The 25397-nt window shown below is 42.0% G+C and overlaps 1 protein-coding gene across 1 annotated transcript in view; it reads left to right on the top strand.

Moving 5' to 3' along the window:
• FAT4 (FAT atypical cadherin 4) overlaps nucleotides 1-25397 on the top strand; it is a 154223-nt gene that overhangs the window by 85319 nt on the left and 43507 nt on the right. The window contains exons 4-6 of the mRNA XM_076337545.1: nucleotides 281-631; nucleotides 4926-5848; nucleotides 6586-6760. Coding sequence (XP_076193660.1) covers nucleotides 281-631; nucleotides 4926-5848; nucleotides 6586-6760 — 1449 coding nt within the window. The remainder of the gene's footprint in view (nucleotides 1-280; nucleotides 632-4925; nucleotides 5849-6585; nucleotides 6761-25397) is intronic.

Genomic DNA, 25397 nt, shown 5'->3' with positions numbered 1-25397 from the left:
ATCTAATCTTGGACGTGTTCCCGTTTAAAGATAAAAGCAAATATTCCTGGCCATTTCCTGGGGTTTTTTTAGTAGCCCTTTAAAACAAACACCATACTGAATACTGTTCCTTTCAGCTTTGAAAAACCTTTCATAGTAGTTAGCCATACAATATTGAGGCTTGGATTTCTGCTGGAAGATACCTCTCATTCTACAGAGCTGCTTGAGGATGAGCTGGCTCTGACCGCGCCAGCGAGCTGCCTTTTGCGAGTGACTGATTTTGCTGTCCTGTCACGTGCAGGTTCCTTAGTGGCAGCCATTCTAGCCACTGACGACGACTCCGGTGTCAACGGGGAAATCACCTACACCGTAAGTGAAGACGACGAAGAGGGTATCTTCTTCCTGAACCCCGTTACCGGAGTCTTCAACCTGACTCGCGCGCTGGACTACGAAGCACAGCAGTATTACATTCTTACCGTCCGCGCGGAAGATGGGGGAGGCCAGTTTACTACCATCAGAGTGTACTTCAATATATTGGACGTCAACGACAACCCGCCAGTGTTCAGCACGACCTCATACAGCACGTCTTTGATGGAGAACCTGTCTCCAGGATCTGCTATTCTCAACTTCAGCGTCGCTGATGCGGATGACGGTAGGGGTTTCCCCATATTCTGTCTCTCTGATGATAAATACGTATTTCACCGTAGCAACGTATTAGAAGACCTAGTAGAAAGGGCAAATTAGGGCTATCCTTAGGATGCCATCGTATGCTAAAATTCACCGCGTGCTGTGTAAATAGAAGTTATTTTTCCCGTATTTCACATTAGGTTTAAGTTGGTGGTTTCTTCCTTATTTTTATTTGTGATAAATTAAAAATACAGTCAAGTACTGCTTCTAACTGCTGTTGCGGAAATAAGTTGCAGAGCTGTGTTTTACCTAGAGCATGTTACAGCAGTTGAACACCATGATTTCTCCCCTGGTGCTTAGGTTGCACATTTAAATTAGACCTAAGTGTTCTTTCAGATTGTTTTTTTTCTTAAAGTTTTTAATATATTCTAAATAAGGTTCTGGCAATATGAGACATCATCTACAATCATCTTAAATGTACTGTAACTTTTAAGTGCATCATGAAGAGAATTGTGATCTACAGGGTATTGACAGTGGAGGTTAAAAACTGATTAAAGGAGATCATGGGAAAATTTCTCATTAAAATAAGCTTTAATCTTGAGTTTATTGTGGCATCTAGAAGGTGTTAACGTGTTGGAGTGTAAAAGATACAATCTTTATAGCTTGCTTAACCATTTTGCCATACAGTTTATGTCCAAGCCAGAATAATTATAGAATATGGCCATAAAATACATAAAAATCATTCCATAGCGTACTACATTTTCTTAAGTGTCCATAGACATTAGTCAGTGTGACTTCATACAAAATTATTCATAACGCTCACAGTGACTTTACAGGTGAAGGTTATATTTGTGACATGTTAAGCAACCTTGTCTCCTCTCAACCTGACACTGGCTCAGCGAAGCCCCTAGAAATGCTGACATGTGTGTGCTTCAAGCGCAAAGCACCTACATGCTTCGAGGAATCACAGTTTACGCACGCAAAACGACTGAGCTGATCAAGATTACTCAGTAAAACACTTTTTCCTCAGGCAGTGCTGCGTTGTTGAACTCAAACATTTTTCTGGGAACATAAATTTTGTGCTGATGGATAGAACTTTCCATGGCAAAAATTGTGCGACTGGTTTTGAGATCAAACTGAGAAAGTGAGGGAGAAGAGATTCCATAAGATAAGCCAACAAGTCAGAAATTATAACTTGGTGATATTGGCTATTCTTGCATGGATCTCTCTTTCACCACTCTTGTTAAAGCTTTTATTTTATGTAAACTAACTCTAAGTTGCAGGAGGAACTTGTGCTTGCATCAGGCATATCCAGGGAAAGGATTGTTCCTTCAGACCTGTAGATAAATGAGTTTGTGTCTAGTCTATCTCCTCTTTTATTTCTTATTTTCCTGTTAGGAGTACAATGCTTGGTTTCAAATCTTTTTGGAAGTTAATTTCACTTAACCATTATGGGTCTGTTTTCCTTTTCTCTTGCACCTCGTACATTAATTTCCGTCTGCGTGCAGTGGACGTGAACTATATCATAGCACTGACGTATCGTTTTACATTCATCGTGCACTCAATTATCAAGGAAGCAAATGAGTATTTGAGGAGCAGTGCAATGAAAAGTCAGCTATCTTGCCTTTTATATTTTCTGGCACACTTACTTTTTCTAACAGGCTGGATTTAAAATCAATAGGGCAGAAATTTCATTCCAAGAGCGTGCCAGGTTGAGTTACCCCATAGGACTGTAACTTCAGCAAATGTTATGATCTATTGGTGTTTCTGTTTCAAGCCCAAACTTGTTATCCTGCGTCATCTTATGTTTATTTAGAGTACAGAAATAGCTAGTACTATAGTCCTCTGCATGTGGCTCACAGATAATGCACTCAATGCACACAAATATAATTTTGTTGATTGTTTATGTTATAAGATCCCACAGTTTGAAGGAGCTCTGAAAAGACATTGTTTTGTAATGAGGCATGCCTGTTGTTTTGGGATAAACACTGATAAAAGACAAAAACATGTTGATAGTGAAACTGCTCCCATTTTCATTTTCTTGTTCAACACACCCCTTGGGAAACAGTAGCTGTTTATCTCAGCTTGGACAGTTTCATATACAGATGCATATATCGGCTACAGCTCTTGGTTATTCACAGAGCAATAAAGAACTCAGTTTCCTTAAACACATCCATTTTGAGATTCAGATTTTAATTTTTTCCACATCGAATTAACAGGAAAAATCTCAGGGCAAAGCACACGCTTGTCTATTTCTTAAAAAGGATAGCAAGGTATTCCTCCAGGCAAAAACCGGTGGGATTTCCCAGTTAGACTCTACAGGTATTTACAGAAGGGGGGGGGGGGGGGGAAGTAGGATTTATTTTTTTTGTCTCGTTAGTAGATAAATAAAAATAGAAACAAGACCCTTAAAAGAGCATCGTCATGAAATTGGTGGCTCCATGTCTGAGCTCTCACTCAGAGTTTTATCAGATTAACCCTCAGATTAAATAAACCCACAGCTCAGCAAAGAGGATGCCCCTACATTCTCCCGAAATAAAGCCCAGCTCCAAACCTGGGGAGAGGGGATGGATGATGCGCACAATACCAGCTTGGTATGCTGTGTTTAAAAAAGAATAGTTCATTAAGTGGCAGTCCTGGCTCCACTGATATTTAGGCAACTCTCCTTCTGCTTCACAGTTTAATCTATATAAGCATTAGCAGCATCGAAACCTATGAGAGTACAGGACAAGGAATGAAAAGGTACGTGGAGGTGAGATAAAGAAGAACAAGCAGTAAACTTTGTAGGAACAAACACCACCGTAGAAAACTCTGGGGAAAAAAAGAGTATTTTAAAAGTAATTTTCTTCTGTAAGATCTAATTCCTACCTATCTCCAAAGTCAATTGACAAAAATTTTGAATTGCCAGAAAGTACTTTACTGAAATCAGAAGACTTTCGTCCATATAATTAGTCATTTGAAAATACAGCTGAACAAAAAATAAACTTTCACAGTGCTTCACTTGATCAAAGTAATGTAGAAACACTAATATCTGGCATATAAATGTATTAATTTCTTTAATTGCATTAAAATATTTTGTCTTTCATGTTTGGTTCTATTTCTTTTGTAATTAAGTTCCTACAAGAGAAGAAGAGAGAGGGAAAGATGCCAATTAGAGTAACCGCTGGGGGAAAGACAAGTAAGACTAGAGTTCCCAAGTCTAAGCATAATAAACAGCAGAGATTAATAAATCTAATGCAGGAATAATTTTATTATCAAAGCAATTCAGTCGGGGGGGGAAAGAGCTTTTGAGTAAAAAAGACAAAACGCAGAGCAAAGTAATCAGCTACTTAAGCAGACAGCTTGGTTTCTTTGCATGAAAAAGTGAGTTTGAGGGGTAAATTAGTAGCGGTTGGTCTGTTAATCTACAATCCTAAATCATAGTCTTTATGACCCAAAACAGGAAAACAAAATTTTCAAAATTAATTAAAATAGGAAGGGGGGGGGGGGGGAGAGAGAGAATGAGAGAAGACTCATTTCAATTAGGTGTTCCCAAAAATTAGTTCTTTAGCGTGAACTCTGGAGTTGAAGCGGTGACAGATATTTGTTTCCTGTATGGCATATTTAAGGTCATTTCACAGTCTTGTCAAGATTCAGAATGCATTTCGCTTACCAGAATTATAAATCTCTCCCTTGACCATAATTGCTAGTTATGTTTCGATCGTAAGATGAGGGCTGTTCATCTGATATTTTGGAATACCATGCCATATATGGGAAGCATACCTCTCCCCAGTATTCACTCTTGGCTTGCTCCAGCTAGGCTTGGGAGTTTCTGGTTGTGGCTTTTTTTAATTGGGTGGAAGAATTCATGAAATAATTACATTAATAATAATGTTGCTTAGTTGAACTGGGGAGAATGGAGCTAAACAGCTGTTCAGTGAGCAGCAGAACTGTTGAGTCTTGGTTTCTGAAGGAAAACCCTTCAAAACCTTTATCCCCAGCCATTGTAGGTGGGGAAAAATTACACGTTGCCACCGTGCAGCTCCTGCTGAATGAAATGCAGAGATGAGCTCTGCTGGCCGTTCCCTCTGTGGCCGCTCCAGTTAGCATCCTTCCCTCTCTCTCTTCAACTCTTGTCGGAAAATAATTATTTCAAAGGCTTCTGCTCCACTGTGAAACTTGGCTGAAATTAGCTGGTGGATTCAGAAATGGTGATAAGGAGGCTGAACAGGCAGTACGATCATACAGTCCTCGTTTCCATAGGAAATGAGGCCAGAAACATTTATATCTAGGTCAGTGGGATGAAGTCACGTTCTCCTTTCTTCTCCCCGCTCCACCAGGCTCCAACTCACAGCTGTCCTTCAGCATCGCATCCGGGGACAGCGCGGGGCAGTTCGGCATCGACAACAGCGGGGTGCTGAGCATCAGGCAGCCTTTGGACCGGGAAAGCCAGTCGTTCTACAGCCTCGTCGTGCAAGCCCACGACATGGCCCCTCTCCCAGCCTCCAGGTACACAAGCACAGCCCAAGTTTCAATTATTCTGCTGGACGTAAACGACAGCCCTCCAAGCTTTATCTCCCCGAAGCTCACCTACGTCCCAGAAAACACGCCGATAGATACGATTGTGTTCAAAGCGCAGGCGACCGATCCCGACAGTGGTCCCAACAGCTACATCGAATACAGTCTGCTCCGGCCTCTGGGAAACAAATTCAGCATCGGCACTATTGACGGTGAAGTGAGGCTTACCGGGGAGCTCGACAGAGAAGCCGTGTCCAACTACACCTTGACCGTGGTAGCCACGGACAAGGGCCAGCCATCCCTTTCTTCATCTATGGATGTGGTGGTTATAGTCCTGGACATTAACGACAATAACCCGCTTTTTGCCCAAAAGCTTTATAAAGTAGAGGTGGGGGAAAATACTTTGACAGGGACGGATTTAATCCAGGTGGTTGCTACGGATGGAGATGAAGGTACAAACGGGCAGGTCCGCTATGCCATCGTGAGCGGAGATGCCAATAATGAGTTTCGGATCGATTCCGTGACGGGGGTGATAACGGTTGCCAAGCCTTTGGACAGAGAGAAAAAGCCCTCCTATACATTGACTGTTCAGTCGGCTGACCGTGGGAGCAGCCCGAGGACCGATACCACGACAGTCAGTATTATTCTGAAGGATGTCAATGACTATATTCCTACATTTGAACTTTCTCCTTACTCTGTGAACGTCCCTGAGAATTTAGAGACACTCCCGAAAGTTATTCTTCAGGTGAGTGCATTCAGCAAATAAATACGTATTTCCTACAATTTTTAGCATGTCTCAGTATATGGTATTGATGTATAGTGTCTTTCCTCCAAAATTAAAAAGGTGCAAGACAATTGAAAAGTTGCCTCTTGGCTGTAATCTAACATGCAGTGGTTGTTGACTTGTTTTCCTTTTTGTTTGTTTGGGTGGGGGTGTGTTTTTCTTGTTTTTTACCAAAAGTTTCTATCATGCTTTGGAGTTTTGTTTGTGTTTTCCCTACCTATCTTCCCGCCTACACTGGGACTTTAAGAGTTTGCTCTCTCTCTCATCTCAATCTCAACTTTCATGCGACAAATCGCTGAATCTGATCATTGCCTACATGGGATGAGGCTCTGTGCCAAACACTGAAAGAGCGCTAAATGGATTCAGCCGGCAGGACATGCAATGCTTGCTTTGATACGGAGCTCAGCCTATACCAGATCGTCTGTGGTTTTCACTGAGCCCCAGCACAGTCTTTACTGTATTTATGCTTGAGAAAAATAAGTAATCGACTATTTAATATTTTCAAACTATGCTTTTAAGTCCATCACCACTGTGTTAAGTCATTTTTACAATTACAGCTAACTTATGCTAGCCCTTAAAGCATTTGGATTAATTCAATCCGTTAATTTGGATATTTCCTCTCTCCCAATAAAATTTTACAGACCCTGCACTCATCAGTTTTTGATATTTCTTCCCACGTGTTTGCATTGCTTTTGTAGGTTGTAGCAAGGGACGATGATCAAGGCCTAAACAGCAAGCTTACTTATGTTCTGGTGGCTGGAAATGAAGAAGGAGCCTTTACTCTCTCGGTCAGCGGAGAGCTGCGCTTGGTGCAGAGCCTGGACCGGGAGGCAAAGGAGCAGTACGTACTACTGATCACAGCTGCTGATGCAGGTAAAGCAAATGGGCAGTCTCTGCCGGTGAAAGCTCGTTGTCACTTGAAAACATTGCGTTCTGGATAGAAAAGAAATATTTTCGTGATGGTCTGAAACTTTAGTGGATGGAGATTGGTTCCCAAGCTTCAGTTTAGATCTCTGTGGGGAGAGCTGGGATTGCCTGATGTCAAAGGGAGTTCGGTTTCTGGAAATCAGGATTTTATCCTTATGTCTAGCCGTCTGGTATTAGTAGGACTCACTACAGATATATGTAGGTTGATTTTTGCCCTGCAGTAGTAAGTGGTCCTACCTAGGTCATAAGAGCCTCATGCATAGCCATAAAAAACCAATATAAATGGCAATAAAACCCCATATAATGTTGTCATCAGAAATGTGTAGATAGGTCAAATCAATGGCCAGAAAACAGCTATGGACTACTCACTTAATCTTACCAAAATCTTGCCCCTGAAAAGTAATGGCAATTCACATGTCAAAGTTTTCATTTTCTGCTTTGCTCAGCATCTAGTCACACGTTTGCTCCAGAATCCCAAATGTATTCCAAGTTCCCTCAGTTTAAAACAGGACGTGAATTCTTGTTTTGAAGATTAATTGCACTTTCACTTGAGTTGTCCGAGGACAAATTTTTGGTTTCAGATTTTGGTGTGAATATTAGTAACGAAGACATCCTGCATCACATTCTGGACTGATCTCTGGTCCCCCACGGTCTGATGGATTTAATTTACTGCAGAATTGTTCTTACTTTCTAATAATAAAAATAGAAGCAAACCCAACTTGTTGACAAGTGGATACAATTTTGTTTTCTGCCATACTGTGTGCAGTATCTTGTGGCAGTGACAATATCTATGGCTTATATTTTCCTATTGCAGCAGTGCTCAGGTATTTCACAGTCTGAGCACAGCTGAAGCTGTGAAACACAATTCTAGGACTTGACGTATCATTTGTCTTGTACTTTGGCTAGAGATACTGTATGCTTTGTATTTTTTACACTGTCTTTCCATTACTCTATAGCCACAAACTGCTCACTTGCGACTTGGACTTGCTTGGGCTTGAATGTCCTCGTGTTCCTTCAGAAGCTGAGGCTGGATATGTAAGGGAAAGCAGATCCTTGAGGTCTGTTTACTCTCCCAGTCCAAGTTGGCAGGAGTCAGTTAGGACTGCCCAGAACTTACTAGCTCTACATACAAAATACCCAAAGACTGAACTGATAAGGGGTGTCACGCAGCCAGCAATTATTGTCCTTCTTGGAAAAAGGAGAGGAGCAAAAAGTCAGTTGTACCCTGCGCCTAGCACAGTGTGTAAGCCAAAAGTTGGACAAAAGCACAATATTTTCCTAGACTCTGGTTTCTAAAAAATATGAAATCCAGGAGAATTACCCAATGATTCCAAATGAAAATATTTATTTGTGTTCGGAGATGTCTGAGTTTCAGATAATCCAGGGGAGACTTTAATACGTGAAGTGCGCATGGGGCCTTTGCCGTAAGTGGCTGACAATAACAGCAGCATGTTTCATTAGTTTCTGTGTTTAAACTTATAGATATTATCCTGATTCAACAGTCTTTGAAGCTGTTTTGTGTGGGTTTTTTATTAATTTGCTCTGTTCTCATAAAGGTAACTCACAAGTTATTATTCCCTCCTATCAGTGTTAAAAGGTACTAGCAAAAGTGTTCAGAAGCAGATGTTCAGCAGTGACTTTAAGCTAAATTTAACTGTTCTACTGTGTTTAAGTTTACAGTCTGACTAATCCACAGTTAGTGTGATTTAGTATAGTTTTCAACCAGCCTTGTGAATAACATTAGATAATATCTTCTGATTAGACTGGAGACTTGCTCTAAATTCATGCCATCAAAGAATACATTTAAAACTCTGTTAGTCGGGATTTATCTAAACCAAAACATCACAGGAAAATGTCCAGCTTCTGTAGAGGTCAGTGCCAAAACTTTACTTGATTTTGTGGAAGCAGGATGTGGACCATAATCATAATAGATATTTAAGTATGTAACATATTTAAAGTACTTTAAGAAATTCTAGGGGATCCCTGTTTTGTTTGAATTAGTCATACTGAGTTCAAGCAGTCTAGACGGTAAAGAACACTCTGGCATATCATTCGCTGGAGACCTCTTGAAAAGCCACGTTTGTCACAATAATGTGCAACAAACAGACCAAGTTACAGACACTGGGATTTCTGTCAAGCTGCATCTCAAATTTTATATTACTATAAATTACGTTATCATACATAGAATGCACATGTACTTCTGTAGACGTTTGGCAGCTGAGTTAGAAAAATATTAAGTGGGAGGAAGCCTTTCTAAAAGGGTTGCCGCTTATCAGAAGAATGTTATTACTTCAAAATATACAAAACAGTGCAAAAGCTACCAGTATGGGTATGTGATGGATATCCAGGTGGTAACACACTGACCTTTGGTAGTCGGTGCCTGCTTCATTAAATCAGGTAGTTCTGGCTGTACTAACAGAAAGATGGCAATGACATGATCTTGAAATGTGTAAGAACAGTGTTTTGAGTATTATGTTCTTGAGCAGCTGCCAAAGGTTTATAAAAGAAACTCTCACAAGCATATCCAGCTCTCTGCCTAATCTAACTATTTCTTTGGAATGTTTTAGTTTGTATTTGTTTGATAATGCTTAGAAAGAAGGATTTTGCGTAGAAACAATTCAACCAGAAATGCACACGCAAAACAGGTAGTGCTCCTCTGTAGGAAAGCAGTGCCTGCCAAAATGTTGAAGAAAGCAGACTTGCCTGAAATTATCCACACCCGTATTATCTTTGAAAATAAATCAAGGGAAGGGTATTATACTTTGCACTTTGAGTTTGGCTTTTATTAGCTGTAATAAACAGTCTTTCGGATTGTCTTTAGCAGCCCAAGCAACAGCCTTGCCATATATGGTGCATCTTATTTAGGGTGTTGGTTTTTTTACAGATAAAAATCATGGTAGACATCCAGATGCAGTTAACTCTGGAAATGTTTGGGTAGCACATCAAAATTCTGTCTGTCCAACCTGCTTCCCATTTTTCTTAGGATCTGCATCTCACTTTTTATAGGCTACACTGACTGGTTTAAAACATTAAAGGACGATATCCTGCTCCTATAGAAGTCTATGCCAACTCTTCCCTTTTTTTCAAGGAAGCAGACACAATACATACTTAGAAGCACCTTTAGACATCAGAACTGATGGATTGTCAACTTGGTTTTGGCTGTCTTCCTGATCTCCCTATACATAATCAAGGATTTCTTACTTTTCTTATGTTTATTATCACTTCGTCAACTTGTGACTGTGGTTCTTATAGTGTTACCCTAGCCTGCGTATGGGGAAGTTGATGGAAGAAGAAGGATTTTTAATTTTCCATTATTTTTATCTAGAGGTGTCGGTCCAATGTACTGAAAACAATCCGTGGCCTCAGAAGGGGCAGCGGCTTTGGTAATGGCTGTTATTTCATCCTCATTACCTTACGGGTTTTATAGCATGTATGGGCAGCATGTACACTGAGTCTGTTTGTAGCAGGTGAAGGACTAGGACGTTGCGAAGCAGCAGCCTGCATAGCGTTGAGCCGGCAGGGCTGCGTGGGATGCGGTGCCCGCGCTGGCTCAGAAATCTCTGTGCTTTCTCACGCCACGCAGGCGTGCTCTTCCAGAGCCCAGATCTCAGTCCTGGGCACATGAGAAGAGTTGTTGAGTTATTAAGAGTTGAGCTGCTCGTAAGCGTGCTGGGCAGGTCAGACGGGGACCGCTGGTGGGACCACGTGCACCAGCGATGGAAATTCGAGCAGTTGTTGAAAAAAATGCTTTCCCAAGCAAGGGCTCCCCTCAGGCCCAGAGAAGTCAGTCATGATATATGCACCGTCCTGGCTCTGGCCCAGCTATTCCTTGGCCTTGCCTGCTAATCCTCCACCTGGTCCTCAGGGTAGATCTTGGGTCGGCAGAGAGTCTTCCCTCCACTCTGGGGGAGGGAAGAGACTGATAAAACGTTTTCTGGCGCTTGGCTCGGTGATTTGTGGCCGTGCAGCCTGCTTCATGCCCAGTTTCCACAAGATAGTCTGCACAAAGGTTCTTGATTTCAACCTTGTTTTATCATCACTCTTCCCTCACTTCTGCGCTTCCACCCTGCTCTAACTTCTGCTGGGTCTCAGATACTAGACTGCCGCTCTAGGCAGTGGGGATTTACAAAGACACGCAAAGCATCCATCACTAGGAACATTCAGCATCTTCCAGAGCTGTACACCTGTGGTTTTGATTGAGAAATAAAACATAATTCAACTCCAAAATTTACCTGTCCCAATTTAGAGCTCCTCTTGCAGCACAAGCTGTAACACCAGAGTGCGTGAATTATGACAGGCAAAATGATGGACTATGGAATAACATGATAGTGTTTAGATTGCAGATGCTCTCCCAAAATGTCTGCTAACATAAACGCCAAGAAACCTACATGCAACTATTTGAATGTGTCTTTATGGGTCTGTTTCTACCACATAAATCATCTGTTTTGCTTCGCTATATACCCTTCTTCATGGCAAAATGGTTGGGAAAAGAGACATTCTATATATTTTTTTTTTCCACCCCATCTGGTGGGGATGCAGCGCTGGATAAACATTCAGTTCTGGCATCATGACAAGAACCGGTGCAGCCGCTTTTATCATCCCTGTCTTTAACTCTTTGAGCAATTTTCTGGAGAAAATGTTAGCATTCCAACAGTCGTCCTCCTTTTATTTATTGGTTGCAGGGATGTCGAGTAGCACATCTGGAAACCTGCTAGCTGCCCAGGACTACTGTTTAAATAAACTGCAACCACCATCTCTTGCTTTGGTTGGTCAGAAGGGCATGTTGCCACAATAAAACCAAAATCAAAATGTGATGTTTCTAATTAGAAGCTGTGTTCCTGTGGGGTTTTAATTTTTTTTTTTTTTAAATAAGCTATTTACTGATTTAGATAAATAGTTCTGAAAGAAAGGAATCAGTGGACTGATTATTATATTTAGTTAGCTGTTCTTTGTGTACATCCCTGGCCTGTATGAAAAACAACCATATGTTTATTCTTTAGAAAATGTTGGTCCCCAACTTATGCATTCTTTCCTTCGAGAATGCAGGAGGGCAACCAAGCAGAGAGGTTATATCCTCTTCAGGAATTCTCTTTTGAGGTAGGCTTTTGGTTCCCTTCAATCCTAAAATCAAATTAAATCTGACGATGTAGTTGTATTGTTTTTTAACACATTTTAAGATATTTCCCAGTTTGGGGTGACAAGTAAAGGACAACCGTATTTTCTAGTAATGATAAGAAAGAGTCTCGGGGGTTAACACTGTCTGAGATTCATGTGACTGGGCTTAGAGACATTTATACTCATCCTGTTTTCTTAGCATACACTGTATTTCTACTTAACAGGCAGTCTACAGTGTGAAAAGATGTTGCCTTAAAAGAATGAGTCGCATTTTTAAAACAAATTCAGCTATTTTTAAATTTTGGTGCTGTCAAAACAAACAAGCAACTCAGAAATTTCAGTTAGAAATGTCCTGTTTTCCATGCTTTCTGTGCTATGTCTAAATATACACATCGCTTCAGGCTTCGGTGAGCTAAACGAAGCTGATGTGTGCTTACCTTGGTGCTTAGCAGTTTACATAATGATTGCTCTCTTCTATGGTCTTGTTTTATGCCACAGCTGTTTCAAAATGAATATTGGTTTCTGTCCCAGCTCCATTTATTTCCTTGCCCTTATGGAAGCTCTTCCTCGTGTCAATGCTGTCTACCTGAGTCTAGTTTTACTGGTTTCCTATTTTACTGGTTTTATTATTTTTGCTCTTTTAATACTGGTACTAAAACTATCATTTTAGCAGTTTTGCATGATTTTAAAATTTATTTCTAAGTCACATAGTGGGAGAACTGAAATGGCGACAGACTCATCAGTGAGTTCATAGTGTTCGTTTTGTCTTACCATCGTCTAAAATTAGGAGAGAAGAGAATTGAGAGTGGCCTTTTGTAGTTGTGGGAAGCTAATAGCAGGATCTTACCCTTTCACGGAGCCTAGAATCTGTTAGCACTTTTTAATTTTTCTCTAGAAGACAAAAGCTCAAAAAGCTATTTAGGAAGCGGGTTTATGGCAAAGTCAGTCCAATGTCCCCTAGAGAGTAATTGTCAAGGAGGAGAGCATTTCCACGTCTATATGTTGTGACACTTTTACTCCCCAAAGGAGATGAAGGCTTTAGCCCATCCCTTCAGAGGACCGCCCCGTGAGATGTGCAATCCAGCCCCAGAATACCATTTGAGGGATTTAGTCTTCTATTTGGAGTTAAACCTTCATTATTAGATCACTATTTTCAAAATAGTTCAGCGAGAGCCTCTGGGCTAAATCCAAGCACATCTGTTCTTTGGGGTGGGGTAGGGGAGAGACGTATATTCAGGTTGGCAAAGGGCTCGGGCTGGCCAGCACAAGCTGAAATATCTGTGAAAACAATGAAAGTTAGTTTTTTTCGCTCAGGTTAAAATCATGGACAGAACTTCAGCTTTGAAACCAACTCAAACTGATGGTGGATTTTATTTGGACAAGGCAATCAGAGTTAGAAATACATGTTAAAGATGTTTATTCTCTATAGTTCAGACATACTTGTGGACTTTTCTAAAAGTCCTCAATTTAAGTGCACGCCTCTCCATTCAAACATTTCTCACATCTGCAATTCCCTTTCTGCTCTCTTGGGATCGTGGAGAATCCAGCGAGTAATTGACGGGCTTATTTAGGATGGGATGAACTGCTTCTAGCTGAGGTTTGTTGCGTGAGCTGTTCTCCATGTCACTGTATTCAACAAAAGAAAAAGAAGGGAAATTATGTTAAGTAATGTAAGATCTTCTAATCTGCTGTTATTAATGTAGATATAAAATAGACCAATTACTAAACTATAGCCTTTAGAAGTATTATTCTTTAGAAACAGGTCTTTAGAGATTTTGCATTGACAGAGACAGAGGCAAGAAGGTTCAGAAACTGGGGTGTTGGAAGAGAGCCAGGTATGGCAGAACTGACATGGGAGGGGGGCATCAAGCACAGTGTGTGCGTGTTTGTGCTTTGCAATATAAAAACCTGCAGTCTATCTGCACAAAAATAGAGTCATATTATTGAGGTGCAAGTGGTGTTGAGAACTCCATAGGTTCTATCTCAGTATGGATGCAAATCCCATAATCGTTTTGTTGGGTTTTGTTTTGTTTTGTTTTTTTTAATGGACAAGGAGAATCCTAGTGAAGTTAATGTACTTCTTGTCTAGAGTCTAGGAAAGCGTAATATAAGGTGTAGTAACACATCCAAAAGTTTTAATCTCTCTACAGACATTCTTGGAATTGTAGTTGAAAATATCAAGTTTTATTATGTAACTAAATCTTTTGCCTCTTTGCATCCCTCGTAAGTAAAAGAAATCCAGACTATTGATAGAAACATCATTATTTATTAAGAATTTTTTGTTGGTTGTAAATGTTGGTGAGAATTGTTGTTGTCTCTTTCAAGGAACATAATATTATGCCACCGAAAAAGACTGAGTGTAGGTGATGGTCTTTCTTATTCTATCAAGTTACCTCATCACTAATGAGGTAAATGGGAATATTCAGTAATTCAGTGTTGTTTCTCATCATCCAGAGTTTCTTACAAGAACCTCGTAAAAATAACAAAGGAAAAAAAGAGAAATAAAGGGCTACAAATACCAGCTTTGCCAGGGATGCATGTGCCGTGAACTGTCAAAGCTGATTTCTGCTCCTCCTTAAAGGGTTAGTCTAATAAAAAGCAATTAGCATCATCTTTAATGCAGGATTACAGATTTATCTGGTTAAAGTTTGAAATATTTTCAGTCATAAATGATAAAAATATTGATCTATGCTAAGCTGAGATCAACTGTACTATGTACTGTACTGTATGGAAGACATAGTTCAAAGAAGTTCTAACCACTCTCTTTCAAGTAGCTTATCTGCTTGGTAGGGACACTTTTTTCTCCTTTATTTCCATCCACGTTGGGATGGAAATTTCCATCGTACAGTTGGGAAAAAGTCCTTTCTCGCTTTGGTTGAAATACCATTGTTTTCTCAAGTTGTGTGATTCTATCTTGTGTTAATTTCTTGAACGTCACCCCCATGTTCACAAAAGACTCGTGGGCACTTACTGTGATATGTAGCAAATATGAATGGGATGCAGTCACTTCAGGAGCCTGCTTAAATTAGTGTGAAGTTCATTAAATGAGCCAGTTACCGTCCTGATCCTCAGTCTCATCTCACATGCGTGGTCTTAAGACCTACTTCTCCCCTACCACTGTTGCAGTACTGCTTTGTTGAATGTATATTGGACAGTCAGTTAGGCACTGTTACCAGTAAACAGTTCATTGTGAACATATATATGGGGGGAGTGATGAAAAAGTGAGAATTGAATGTATGAAATATGCCAGGGCAGTTCAATTTTCACTGAGTTTTGCCATGGTACAGAAAAATACTGTGCAGTATTGATCCAAATGAATGAAAATTTGACTGTCAGATCTTTAAGCTGTCTTCACTGTTGTCGTGGCTTTTTTTTTTTTGCTTTACTATTATTTCTTAACTTCTTGGCACTAGTTTGAGGAGAAAAAAGTAGGTATATCTCTTTGAAAAAAGTTTCAGGTAGATGTATTTAAACTGGAAAACAAGCTAGAATATAGAATCATAGAATCATTGAGGTTGGAAAAGACCTCTAAGATCATCGAGTCCAACCGTCGACCCAATATAATGCTTAATATGTAGGATTTAGTAGATGATCGAAAATTTCAAGGAAGAAAGAACTGTCAGTTTGTAAATTTTCAGGCTGTTACACTTCCTCTCTTATCTCTTCATTCATCCATGATTAGTTTGGAAGAATCCACTATGATTAGTTTGGAAGTTTTAAATGAAAAATAATTTAAAATTATTGTCCTTCTGCTTACATCACTTTTACATGAAATTCTACTTCAAATGTGCTAATGAGTTCGCTGAATGTAATCTGTTTTGCAGAAGAATAAGATAATTAGAGTAGTCATTATGCTATGCAATTTCTCAGCCTTTGAGAAATACTAAGATTTTTCCAGTCTTGGTGATCTTAAACCATTTTTTAAATTAAACGTTACACCTTATAAATTGAAAGTCTACTAGCTCATTCTTCAAATACAAAGCTACAATTTCAGGAAGCCTTAATTGCAAGGATAAAACAAGCAGAACATGCACATATGGCCTGAACGCTTATCCTGCTGGTTAATCTTCACTATTTATACAGGGTGTTTTTAAAGCATAATTCAAAATCATGCATTACAGGAATTTCGCTGTGGGATATTCAGGAGTCACAAGCAGTCAAAAATTGCCTTAGTCAGCAGTCCCTGCAGGAGCCAGCTTCTCCATTTTTTCTGTTTACAGCAAGAACTTATAACAAGGAGAAGTAATTTGGTGGTTTTAAGCAAATATTTTTTTAAATGTCTCTGCCTTTCTTTTAAGTTGCAGCTCCACTTCCTTTAAATCTTACTTCGGCCACCAGAAGCCTTGGTGGTGCACGTGGTCACGCCTGCCCTCCCAGAACCGCCTGCAGTGCAGGCACAGGGGGATGCACCCTTACGACCAGCCAGGTTTTGTTATGAGCATTATATTCAGCTGTGAAAAATTCTCCTTAAAGATTCATTTTTCTGAAACGTATTTGGAAGAAGGCAACTTCTTGCTCTGAGATTAAGCGCAGGTCTGGCTCAGAAACCCGCGATACCTGTGTCTTTTTCTGAGCACCGTCTCCAATGACCTATACCTTGAATAGATTGCAAGTGTATGTCAAGGGGTTTACGGCACATGGGATTAATGCTTGTGCCTTTCGTGGAAGGAGAACGAAACCTGACAGCCACAAGTCGCTAGCTGGCATCTGCTTATGTCAGCAACCCTGTATCCAGCTTACGCTGTGGGCGCTGGAGCAGGACTCCTTCAGCCTTTCCTTCATACGTTTTGAAATGTGCTAAACAAAAGCAGCAATGGGGAAAAATGCTAAACTGGAGGAATATATTATCTACCATTTCGCAGATGTGCAAGTGATAAATTTATGATAATGAGCGTGTGTATGTGTAGAATGAGATTGTTACATGCAACAGCTTGAAGTTGTGCTAAATATATACTATACCTTTGCTTTATTGCACGTGTTTTGTTCTCGGTCTGTATCTGTGTTCTAGTAGGTCCAGCTCTGTAATAGTGCAACAGCTTTTTTTTTTCCTCTCTGGGTAAACAGCTGCAGGCAACTTGTACTGAGAGGAAAAGAAGAGGAATAGGGAAATGTGTATACACCAGAGGACTTAAAACTGTCTCTGTATGAGCATACAAGTCCCACCCTTTCAGCAGCATATTAAATGTATTACGATGCAATGTTGCCCCTGTTGTGAAACTGCAAAGCTTAGTGAATTCATAGAATCATAGAATAGTTTGGTTTGGAAGGGACCTCTGAAGGTCATCTAGTCCAACCCCCCTGCCGTGGGCAGGGACATCTTCAACTAGATCAGGTTGCTCAGAGCCCCGTCCAACCTGACCTGGAATGTTTCCAGGGTCGGGGCATCCACCACCTCTCTGGGCAACCTGTGCCAGTGCTTCACCACCCTCAGCGTAAAAAACTTCTTCCTTACATTTAGTCTAAATCTACCCCCCTTTAGTTTAAAGCCATTCCCCCTCGTCCTGTCGCAACAGGCCCTGCTAAGAAGTCTGCCGCCATCTTTCTTATAAGCCCCCTTTAAGAACTGATAGGCTGCAATAAGGTCTCCCCGAAGCCTTCTCCTCTCCAGGCTGAACAACCCCAACTCTCTCAGCCTTTCTTCATAGGAGAGGTGTTCCATCCCTCTGGTCATTTTTGTGGCCCTCTTCTGGACCCGCTCCAACAGGTCTGTGTCTTTCTTATGCTGAGGGCTCCAGAGCTGGACGCAGTGCTCCAGGTGGGGTCTCACCAGAGCAGAGTAGAGGGGCAGAATCCCCTCCCTCGACCTGCTGGCCACGCTGCTTTGGATGCAGCCCAGGATACAATTGGCCTTCTGGTCTGCGAGCGCACATTGCTGGCTCACGTCCAGCTTTTCATCCAGCAGTACCCCCAAGTCCTTCTCGGCAGGGCTGCTCTCAATCCCTTCATCCCCCAGCCTGTATTGATACCGGGGGTTGCCCTGACCCCAGTGCAGGACCTTGCACTTGGCCTTGTTGAACCTCATGAGGTTCACACGGGCCCACTTCTCCAGCTTGCCCAGGTCCCTCTGGATGGCATCCCGTCCCTCTGGCGTGTCAGCCGCACCACTCAGCTTGGTGTCATCTGCAAACTTGCTGAGGGTGCACTCGATCCCACTGTCTATGTCATTGATGAAGATATTAAACAGTACCGGTCCCAGTACGGACCCCTGTGGGACGCCACTCGTCACCAGCCTCCATCTGGACATTGAGCCGTTGACCACTACCCTCTGGATGCAACCATACAACCAATTCCTCACCCACTGGACAGTCCACCATCAAACCCATACCTCTCCAGTTTCGAGAGAAGGATGTTGTGGGGGACTGTGTCAAAGGCCTTACAGAGGTCCAGACAGACAACATCTGTAGCCCTTCCCGTGCCCACTGATGCAGTCACTCCATCATAGAAGGCCACTAGGTTAGCCAGGCAGGACTTGCCCTTGGTGAAGCCATGCTGGCTCTCTCGAATCGCCTCCCTGTCCTCCATGTGCCTTAGCATAGCTTCCAGGAGGATCTGTTCCATGTTCTTCCCAGGCACAGGGGTGAGACTGACTGGCCTAGAGTTCCCTGGGTCTTCCTTTTTTCCCCTTTTTAAAAATGGGGGCTATGTTTCCCCTTCTCTAGTCAGTGGGAACTTCACCGGACTGCCACGACTTCTCAAATATGACGGATAGTGGCTTAGCAACTTCATCCACCAGTTCCTTCAGGACCCGCGGATGGATCTCATCAGGTCCCATGGACTTGTGCACCTTCAGGTGCCTTAGATGGTCTCGAACCTGGCGTTCTCCCACAGTGGGCGGCTCTTCATTTTCCCAGTCCTCACCTTTGCCTTCTGCGGCTTGGGTGGTGAGGCTCGAGCACTTGCCGGTGAAGACCAAGGCAAAAAAGTCATTGAGTACCTCCACCTTCTCCGTGTCCTGGGTAACCAAGTTTCCCATTTCGTTCTGGAGAGGGCCCACATTTTCCCGTGTCTTCCTTTTATCCCTGGCGTACCTATAGAAGCTTTTCTTGTTGCCCTTGCTGTCCCTGGCCAGATTTAATTCTATCAGGGCTTTAGCTTTCCTAAGCTGATCCCTGGCTGCTTGGACAATTTCTCTGTATCCCTCCCAGGCTACCTGTCCTTGCTTCCACCCTCTGTAGGCTTCCTTTTTCTGTTTGACTTTGTCCAGGAGCTCCTTGTTCATCCATGCAGGCCTCCTGGCATTTTTGCCTGACTTTGTCTTTGTTGGGATGCATCGCTCCTCACCTCTTCAAGGAGGTGATCCTTGACTATTACCCAGCTTTCTTGGGCCCCTCTTCCCTCCAGGGCTTTTTCCCATGGCACTCTGCTAAGCAGATCCCTGAAGAGGCCGAAGTCTGCTCTCCTGAAGTCCAGGGTAGTGAGCTTGCTGTGCGCCCTCCTCGGTGCCCTAAGGACCTTGAACTCTACCATTTCATGGTCACTGCAGCCCAGGCTGCCCTTGAGCTTCACATTCCCCACCAGCCCCTCCTTGTTGGTGAGAACAAGGTCCAGCATAGCACCTCTCCTCGTTGGCTCCTCTACCACTTGGAGAAGGAAGTTATCATTGACATAGAATGCAGTCAGTCAGGAATTTTGATAGGAAACTATCCAAATTTAAAAATCATGTGGATAAAACCAGATGAGAGATCCCATCTTGTGTCACTCTTTGGGAGAAGGATTTCTTTTGAACTGTCAACACTTGTGTGAGTATGTGTGTTTGTGCACGTGCACCAACCTAAGCGTGGCTGGACATGTCATTGCTTGAACAAGGTTAGACTCTGTCTAGTGATTTTTTTTTTTTTTTTTTTTTTTTACTTTTGTTGCCTTATGTTCCCAAATTTAGGTCTGTTCGCTCCCAGCTTCTTTAGGCTAGTAGGTGAGGGAGGATATTGAGGTTTCTAATACCTGATGCAGTACAGAAAAATCTTTTTTTTCTTGTCAGATAGTCCTTGCACAAGTGCAGATCTGTCACAACAGTTCCCTTGTTCTTTCAAGTACAAGTTTTGTTAAACCAGCTTTGGGAACAACTACTACTTTGTACCTAACTATGAAAAAACCTCAGATTTGACACACTCAGAAATTTGGAAAATCTGGGTTCCTGCATGGTCTCATTCACAAGTCACCCACTGAACTGAATGAGAGTAGGGCTAGCTTCTAAGCTTCTAATTATGTTTGTTTAACTGCTTATTTCAACTTTTGTCTCAAAATATACTAGGTTCACCAGTTTTTTAAGAGTTAGTATGGAAGCCTGTAGTGAAAAATTGAGTAAGAGGAAAATAAAACACAATCAACATATCCAGCCAGGATGAATATTTGTGGTGCAATCTTGTAAAAAGAACTACTTATTTTTCTTGTTTTGCATATGCACTTTCTTTTGTGTTCCCAATAAATAAGTTAATTTAAGGTCGTCCACGTTTCAAATCAAGCTTCGTGTGCACTAGAAATCCAAAGCGTAATGCAAGCTAGTTGCATTTTAACTTTAGCTCCATATTTATTTTAAAACTCACCAGTTGTGTGAGGCTCAGCACACTCTGTCTGCATTTAAATGCATTTAGAAAGATTGGCTGCTTTATTGCGAGAAAGGCCTTGTTTACTTGAGTGAAAAAGTTAATGCTCTGTAATAACACATACAACTTCTAGTCCTGGGACTCATTCACTGAGTGTTTGACTGGAGAAGTGAAATCCGCTTTGTTGCAAAGCAACACATTTCAGTGAAGCAAAAATTCCATTTCTGTTAAATCGCTTTCCAATTTTCAGGATAATGATGTGTTTAATTTACCACAAAACATGGTAAACTGCCTGCAGTATGAGTTTCGATTAGTCATTTAGATTCATTTTATTTAAGTTTAATCCCTTTTTTTCATTTTAGTGAAATGTATCTGTAGGTTTTTTTGCTTAAGTTTATTGTTAGTTTTCTAGCACTTAATTTTGATATTTTAATGCTGGCAAAAACTTTTGAGTTCCTGGTTTCTGAAAGAAATGATAGTTTTACTATCTGCTGGGCTAACCATGGCACAGACAGGACCCAGAAGCCATTAAAGCTTCAAACAATATGTGGATAACGTGCTGAACACATTCTCCTATTTCTAATTTTTACTGTGAGCCATACAGTACCACACAGCCGAGATAATTTCCAATAGCATCATCTTTTCCTGAGTTTTCTTGAAGAATGTAAATGGCTTTGCAAGTTTCCTTCAGTTGTTTTCTTTTACTGCTCCAGTCCACTAAGTACTCTGATCATTCCTCACTCGTGCTGGTGTCCAGCTATGGTGTGGAGAGCTGAACGTACGCCGGAGCAGACGGTGCCATCCATGTGTTTGGGGATTACAGGGAGCCGAGGCAGTTTACCTTCCCGCTTCCCCAGGACGAGGGTGGCTGAAGATAGCAGGTGGTGCTCCCTTCTTCTAAGGGTGCATGAGCAGGCCAAGGCGAAAGTGAAAGCAGTCTTTGGGTGCATCCCGTTTGGATCACTTCATGGCTCGTAAGCATTAGCACAAATGAGGGGAATGGGTGACTTATGATGAGTTCTCCCAGAAACGCGTATTGTCCTCTCTTTGCTGGTTAATCCTGCATTTGGGAAGTAGAAAATGTCAGGTAAAATGATATTTCTCCCCCCTGTCACCTTCCTGCATTTAGTTTCCTTTCTTCTACTTGCATTGGTGCATGTAGCCAATGTTTTTCCTCCCCCTTCTCCTGGATGGGATGAGCAAAAGGTTGAGACAGCTCGCTGTAACTTCTAAGCTGACACATTTCCAATATCAGCATATTTTGGGGGCAATCAGCCGCAAACAAGCGTTGGTGAATGGGGCGGAAGACCAGCTTGTAGGTCTTTGCCAGTCCCGCCTTGCTGGGAGAAGAGAGGTCCTGCCCCCATGCTGCCGCCTGCCCGCCCCACGGTCCCCCACGGCTGTTTCTTCACGTCACCTCCTCAAATGTCCCATGCGGAGAGGGGAACCACAGCCCAGCGCCGGCCAAGCCCGAGGTGGCCCCTTGTAACCGCCCCCTGTAACTCGTCCTCTACCGCGGGCCTCCTAGGAGCAGGCTCCCAAGGTCTGCTCCTTCTCTTCATCCCCAGACACATGTTTACTTGCAGATGTAAGCAAAAAGCTTAAATTTTTGGAAGAACATCCGTGGGAAGCAATTTTCTTCCTGAACTCAGCGTTTACTATTTTGACACTATCCCAGGTTAATCTTTATTTCAGCAATGACGTGTGGACATTTGTGGGACTGTCTGCTTAATGTATATGTACAGCTGTCACCTAGAAAATAAACTGTTCGATTCATAGACACAGACCACAGCACACAGAGATGGGAAATTCAAAATAATAATAACAACAACAATAATAATAATATATTAATGTCATCGCCTTTTAAATATTAAAGATTTGATATTCACTGAACAGTCAATCTGATCTCTCCCATTTAGTTCACATAGTTAACTTTATGTTCCTCGGTTATTTAACATTTGACGGTTCTTTCGTTCCTCTGCCTTTCTAGAAAACTTTTTTTCAACATGGATAGCCTAAGCCTCTGTGAGATATGGTATTTTGGGATTTGAAAAAAACCCTAGTAGTAGTATAGCACTAGAGAAAGCTCTAAACAAGAGGTGTCTGACAGAAATAGTTGCTGCTTCTGCTGAAAAATAGTTCATATTATTATGAAAAATTGGTGGAAATTTTAGTGCAAGTTCGCTAAGGGAAAAGTGTATGTTTCTTTGTGGCTCTAGCCCTCGGGGCTGTTTGTAGGAGTACTCAGAGGCTTGTGTGGCTCTGTGCAGCAATTTAATATAGGTTGTAACATGTCTGGTTTATTAAAACCAGTTTGGGGGCTTCTTGAGTGTTTGGCTAATATTGCAGAATATACATAAAATTTACTACACTTATTTATGCAAAGTATTAAGTGCAGTTTGAAGCAAAAAGGGATGATGCTCTAGCATAATAAGAATAACTGACTTGGGGAAGATTTGCTATCGAAGCAAAACTAAGAAATCTGGGAACTCAGCCTGACCATGGAAACTACTTCTCTCACCACAAATATGACATGTACATTTTATGAAACCTAGTTATTACCAGGGGCCAAATTCTGTGGTCCTTATGCAAGCACAACTTTCACTGAAAGTTCACTGAGGACGGTAGAATTTGGCCCCGAGCTATTTCTTTTCCATAGAAAATTACTTCATTTGTAATTTCCTCTTCTTATATTTCTCAGTAACTGCAGAAATGTGAGCTAGTCATTTAATTTCAAGTGAATAAAAAGCTTTGAGGACTCTCTGTGAAATCACAACTTTATCTTTCAGTGTAATAGAATAAAGGAGTAAATTTATGGACGTGATGTTTTACTTAAGGAAAAAAACATATTTGGATAACTACATAGACAGTAAACCAGTGTAAATACGTGAGTTTTTCCATCTGAGTAAAATGAGAAAGATTTTGGGTTTTGAACTGAAGAGCAGTGACTTGGGATGTTACGCACAGCTGAATTAATATTGGACTTCTGGGATGTTTCTGCGAGCACAACGCAGCCACAAGCTAGCACTGAATGAGATCTGGGTTACTTACATTACCCTAGCTAATTTTATTAGTATGGTGCTCAACCTTGGCTGGTATATTCACTTCTCTGAGCCTAATATAAATATGTCAATACTGCGCTGTACAGTGCCTTGTAGGCGCATCCGATGGGGAAGTGGAATCGGAGAATAACGGCACAGAATATATAGGGGGCCGAGGCGAGGGCTTGGGTTTGACCCTCGGAGCGTTTGTTTGGTACCCTGCAAATTCAGGTTCCTCAGAGACAAAAGGGGGCCGGGGCTGGTTGGAGTCAAATGGCCGAATCAGATTCTGAGCGGGAGAATATCCTTAGCCCATAAGCAGCCATTACACCTGGCATCCCTTTTGACCATTTCCACCACGTGACCAAAGATTTAACAGCCACGCAGGAGAAAGAACAAACCCGTTGTAGCGTTTTGCTCTTAGCGTATGCCCATGCGGTGCTTTGCCAGCAGACGTGAACACGTTCTTCCCGTTCTCCTCTCTTCGCCAGTCCTGTGAGCGTAGCTAGCGCGGCACCGAGCCCGAGCTTGGTGCTCCCAGCCGGGACGGGGCCAGCCTGCAGAGCTGCGCTGGAGCTAGTCCCATCGCCCCAGCGTTGGGTTACCTCTAAAGGCGCCGTTTGGAAGAGCTGCCGCTGCAGTTCATTTTCGTGAATAAACCGACAGCGTGAATTTTCCGGCATCGGCTCTTCGTGTTAGCAAATACATTTAAAACAATGAGTTTCAGGTTTTAGCTGCGAGTTAGCTTTCTTTTCAGACTGAATTGCATTACTGATGCTCTTTGAATGTGACTTACCCAAGAATAATTTCTGAATTATGTATAAATTGTTTAATCACCTGTGAAACTTAACAACTTTCAACTTTTCATTTCATTAGCTGTGAGATGAATGTCGATTAAATGTGTTTGGAAGGCCGGAGCTTGGTTACACATGCAGCAAACACCACTGAGGACTCTATTTCATTTAATGCAGTAATAATAAACACTCCACGGGCACTATTTCAGCAATCAAGAATGCTTTTGCAGTCTTTTCTATCTATAAGTGTTTGGCTAAATGACAAAATGGGGGGGGGGGAGGGTAAAAAATGAGTCAGACTTATTGCCTTCATGTAACCTTCCTAGCTGAAAGTCTATTAATTGGCAAAATGAATTACCTCAGACTAGAACAGAGAAAGGCCTCCATTGTGCGTGGCCGTGGCGTGAAACCTATACTCTTTGGCTTGCACGTTCTTTCCTTGGCGTCATGAATCCATCCCATCAGATCAGCAGGCTTCGAAGTCAGCCTTGCAAGATTTATAGCGCCTTTCAATTGGAAGCTCTTTTGTTCAGTTCGTTTGTGCATTAAGCCAAGTTACTTTGAAGTATTTTGCGGTGAAAAACCTCCTTCCCGTGCAGAAGCTGCTCCCAGCTTCTTCCCGCGATGCAGCGTGGTGATGCCTCAGCCTGCAAGGGTTACCGTGTGGGAAAGCGGGTCATTATTTCTTCTTTTATAGAAGAGCTCAGTGCCTGGAGTCCCTTGCCAGGACTACACGAGACCCAAGAGCAGAGCCTACCTCCTTCCCAGCCCTAAGGTTGAGGTCCAGCAATAACCTCGGGTAGCAGCGACCCGATCATCTGCTGGGGTGGAAGGACTAGGGAGGTCACACGGGGGCTGCCTGGGTTTCATCAAATGACAGCTCTGTGTAATACGCTTGCCTTGCGGCAAGGGCTCGAACCAGTCTCTGGCCCAAAGCATTTCGTTATCATCGCTTTTTTCCCAGTCCAGCAAATGGTGAATTGTTGTATCTGAGATTGAAGGGGAAAGCAATGCAATGTTGGGTAAAACAGGCATGGTCATCATCTGTCTTTTGAGTAAAAGGGGCCATAATTCATGTGTTTTATGCTCC

This window comes from Aptenodytes patagonicus, chromosome 4 (genome assembly GCF_965638725.1).
Source record: "Aptenodytes patagonicus chromosome 4, bAptPat1.pri.cur, whole genome shotgun sequence".
NCBI lineage: Eukaryota > Metazoa > Chordata > Aves > Sphenisciformes > Spheniscidae > Aptenodytes > Aptenodytes patagonicus.
Note: the sequence above shows the minus strand (reverse complement) of the source record. Positions and strands in the feature narration are given on the sequence as shown.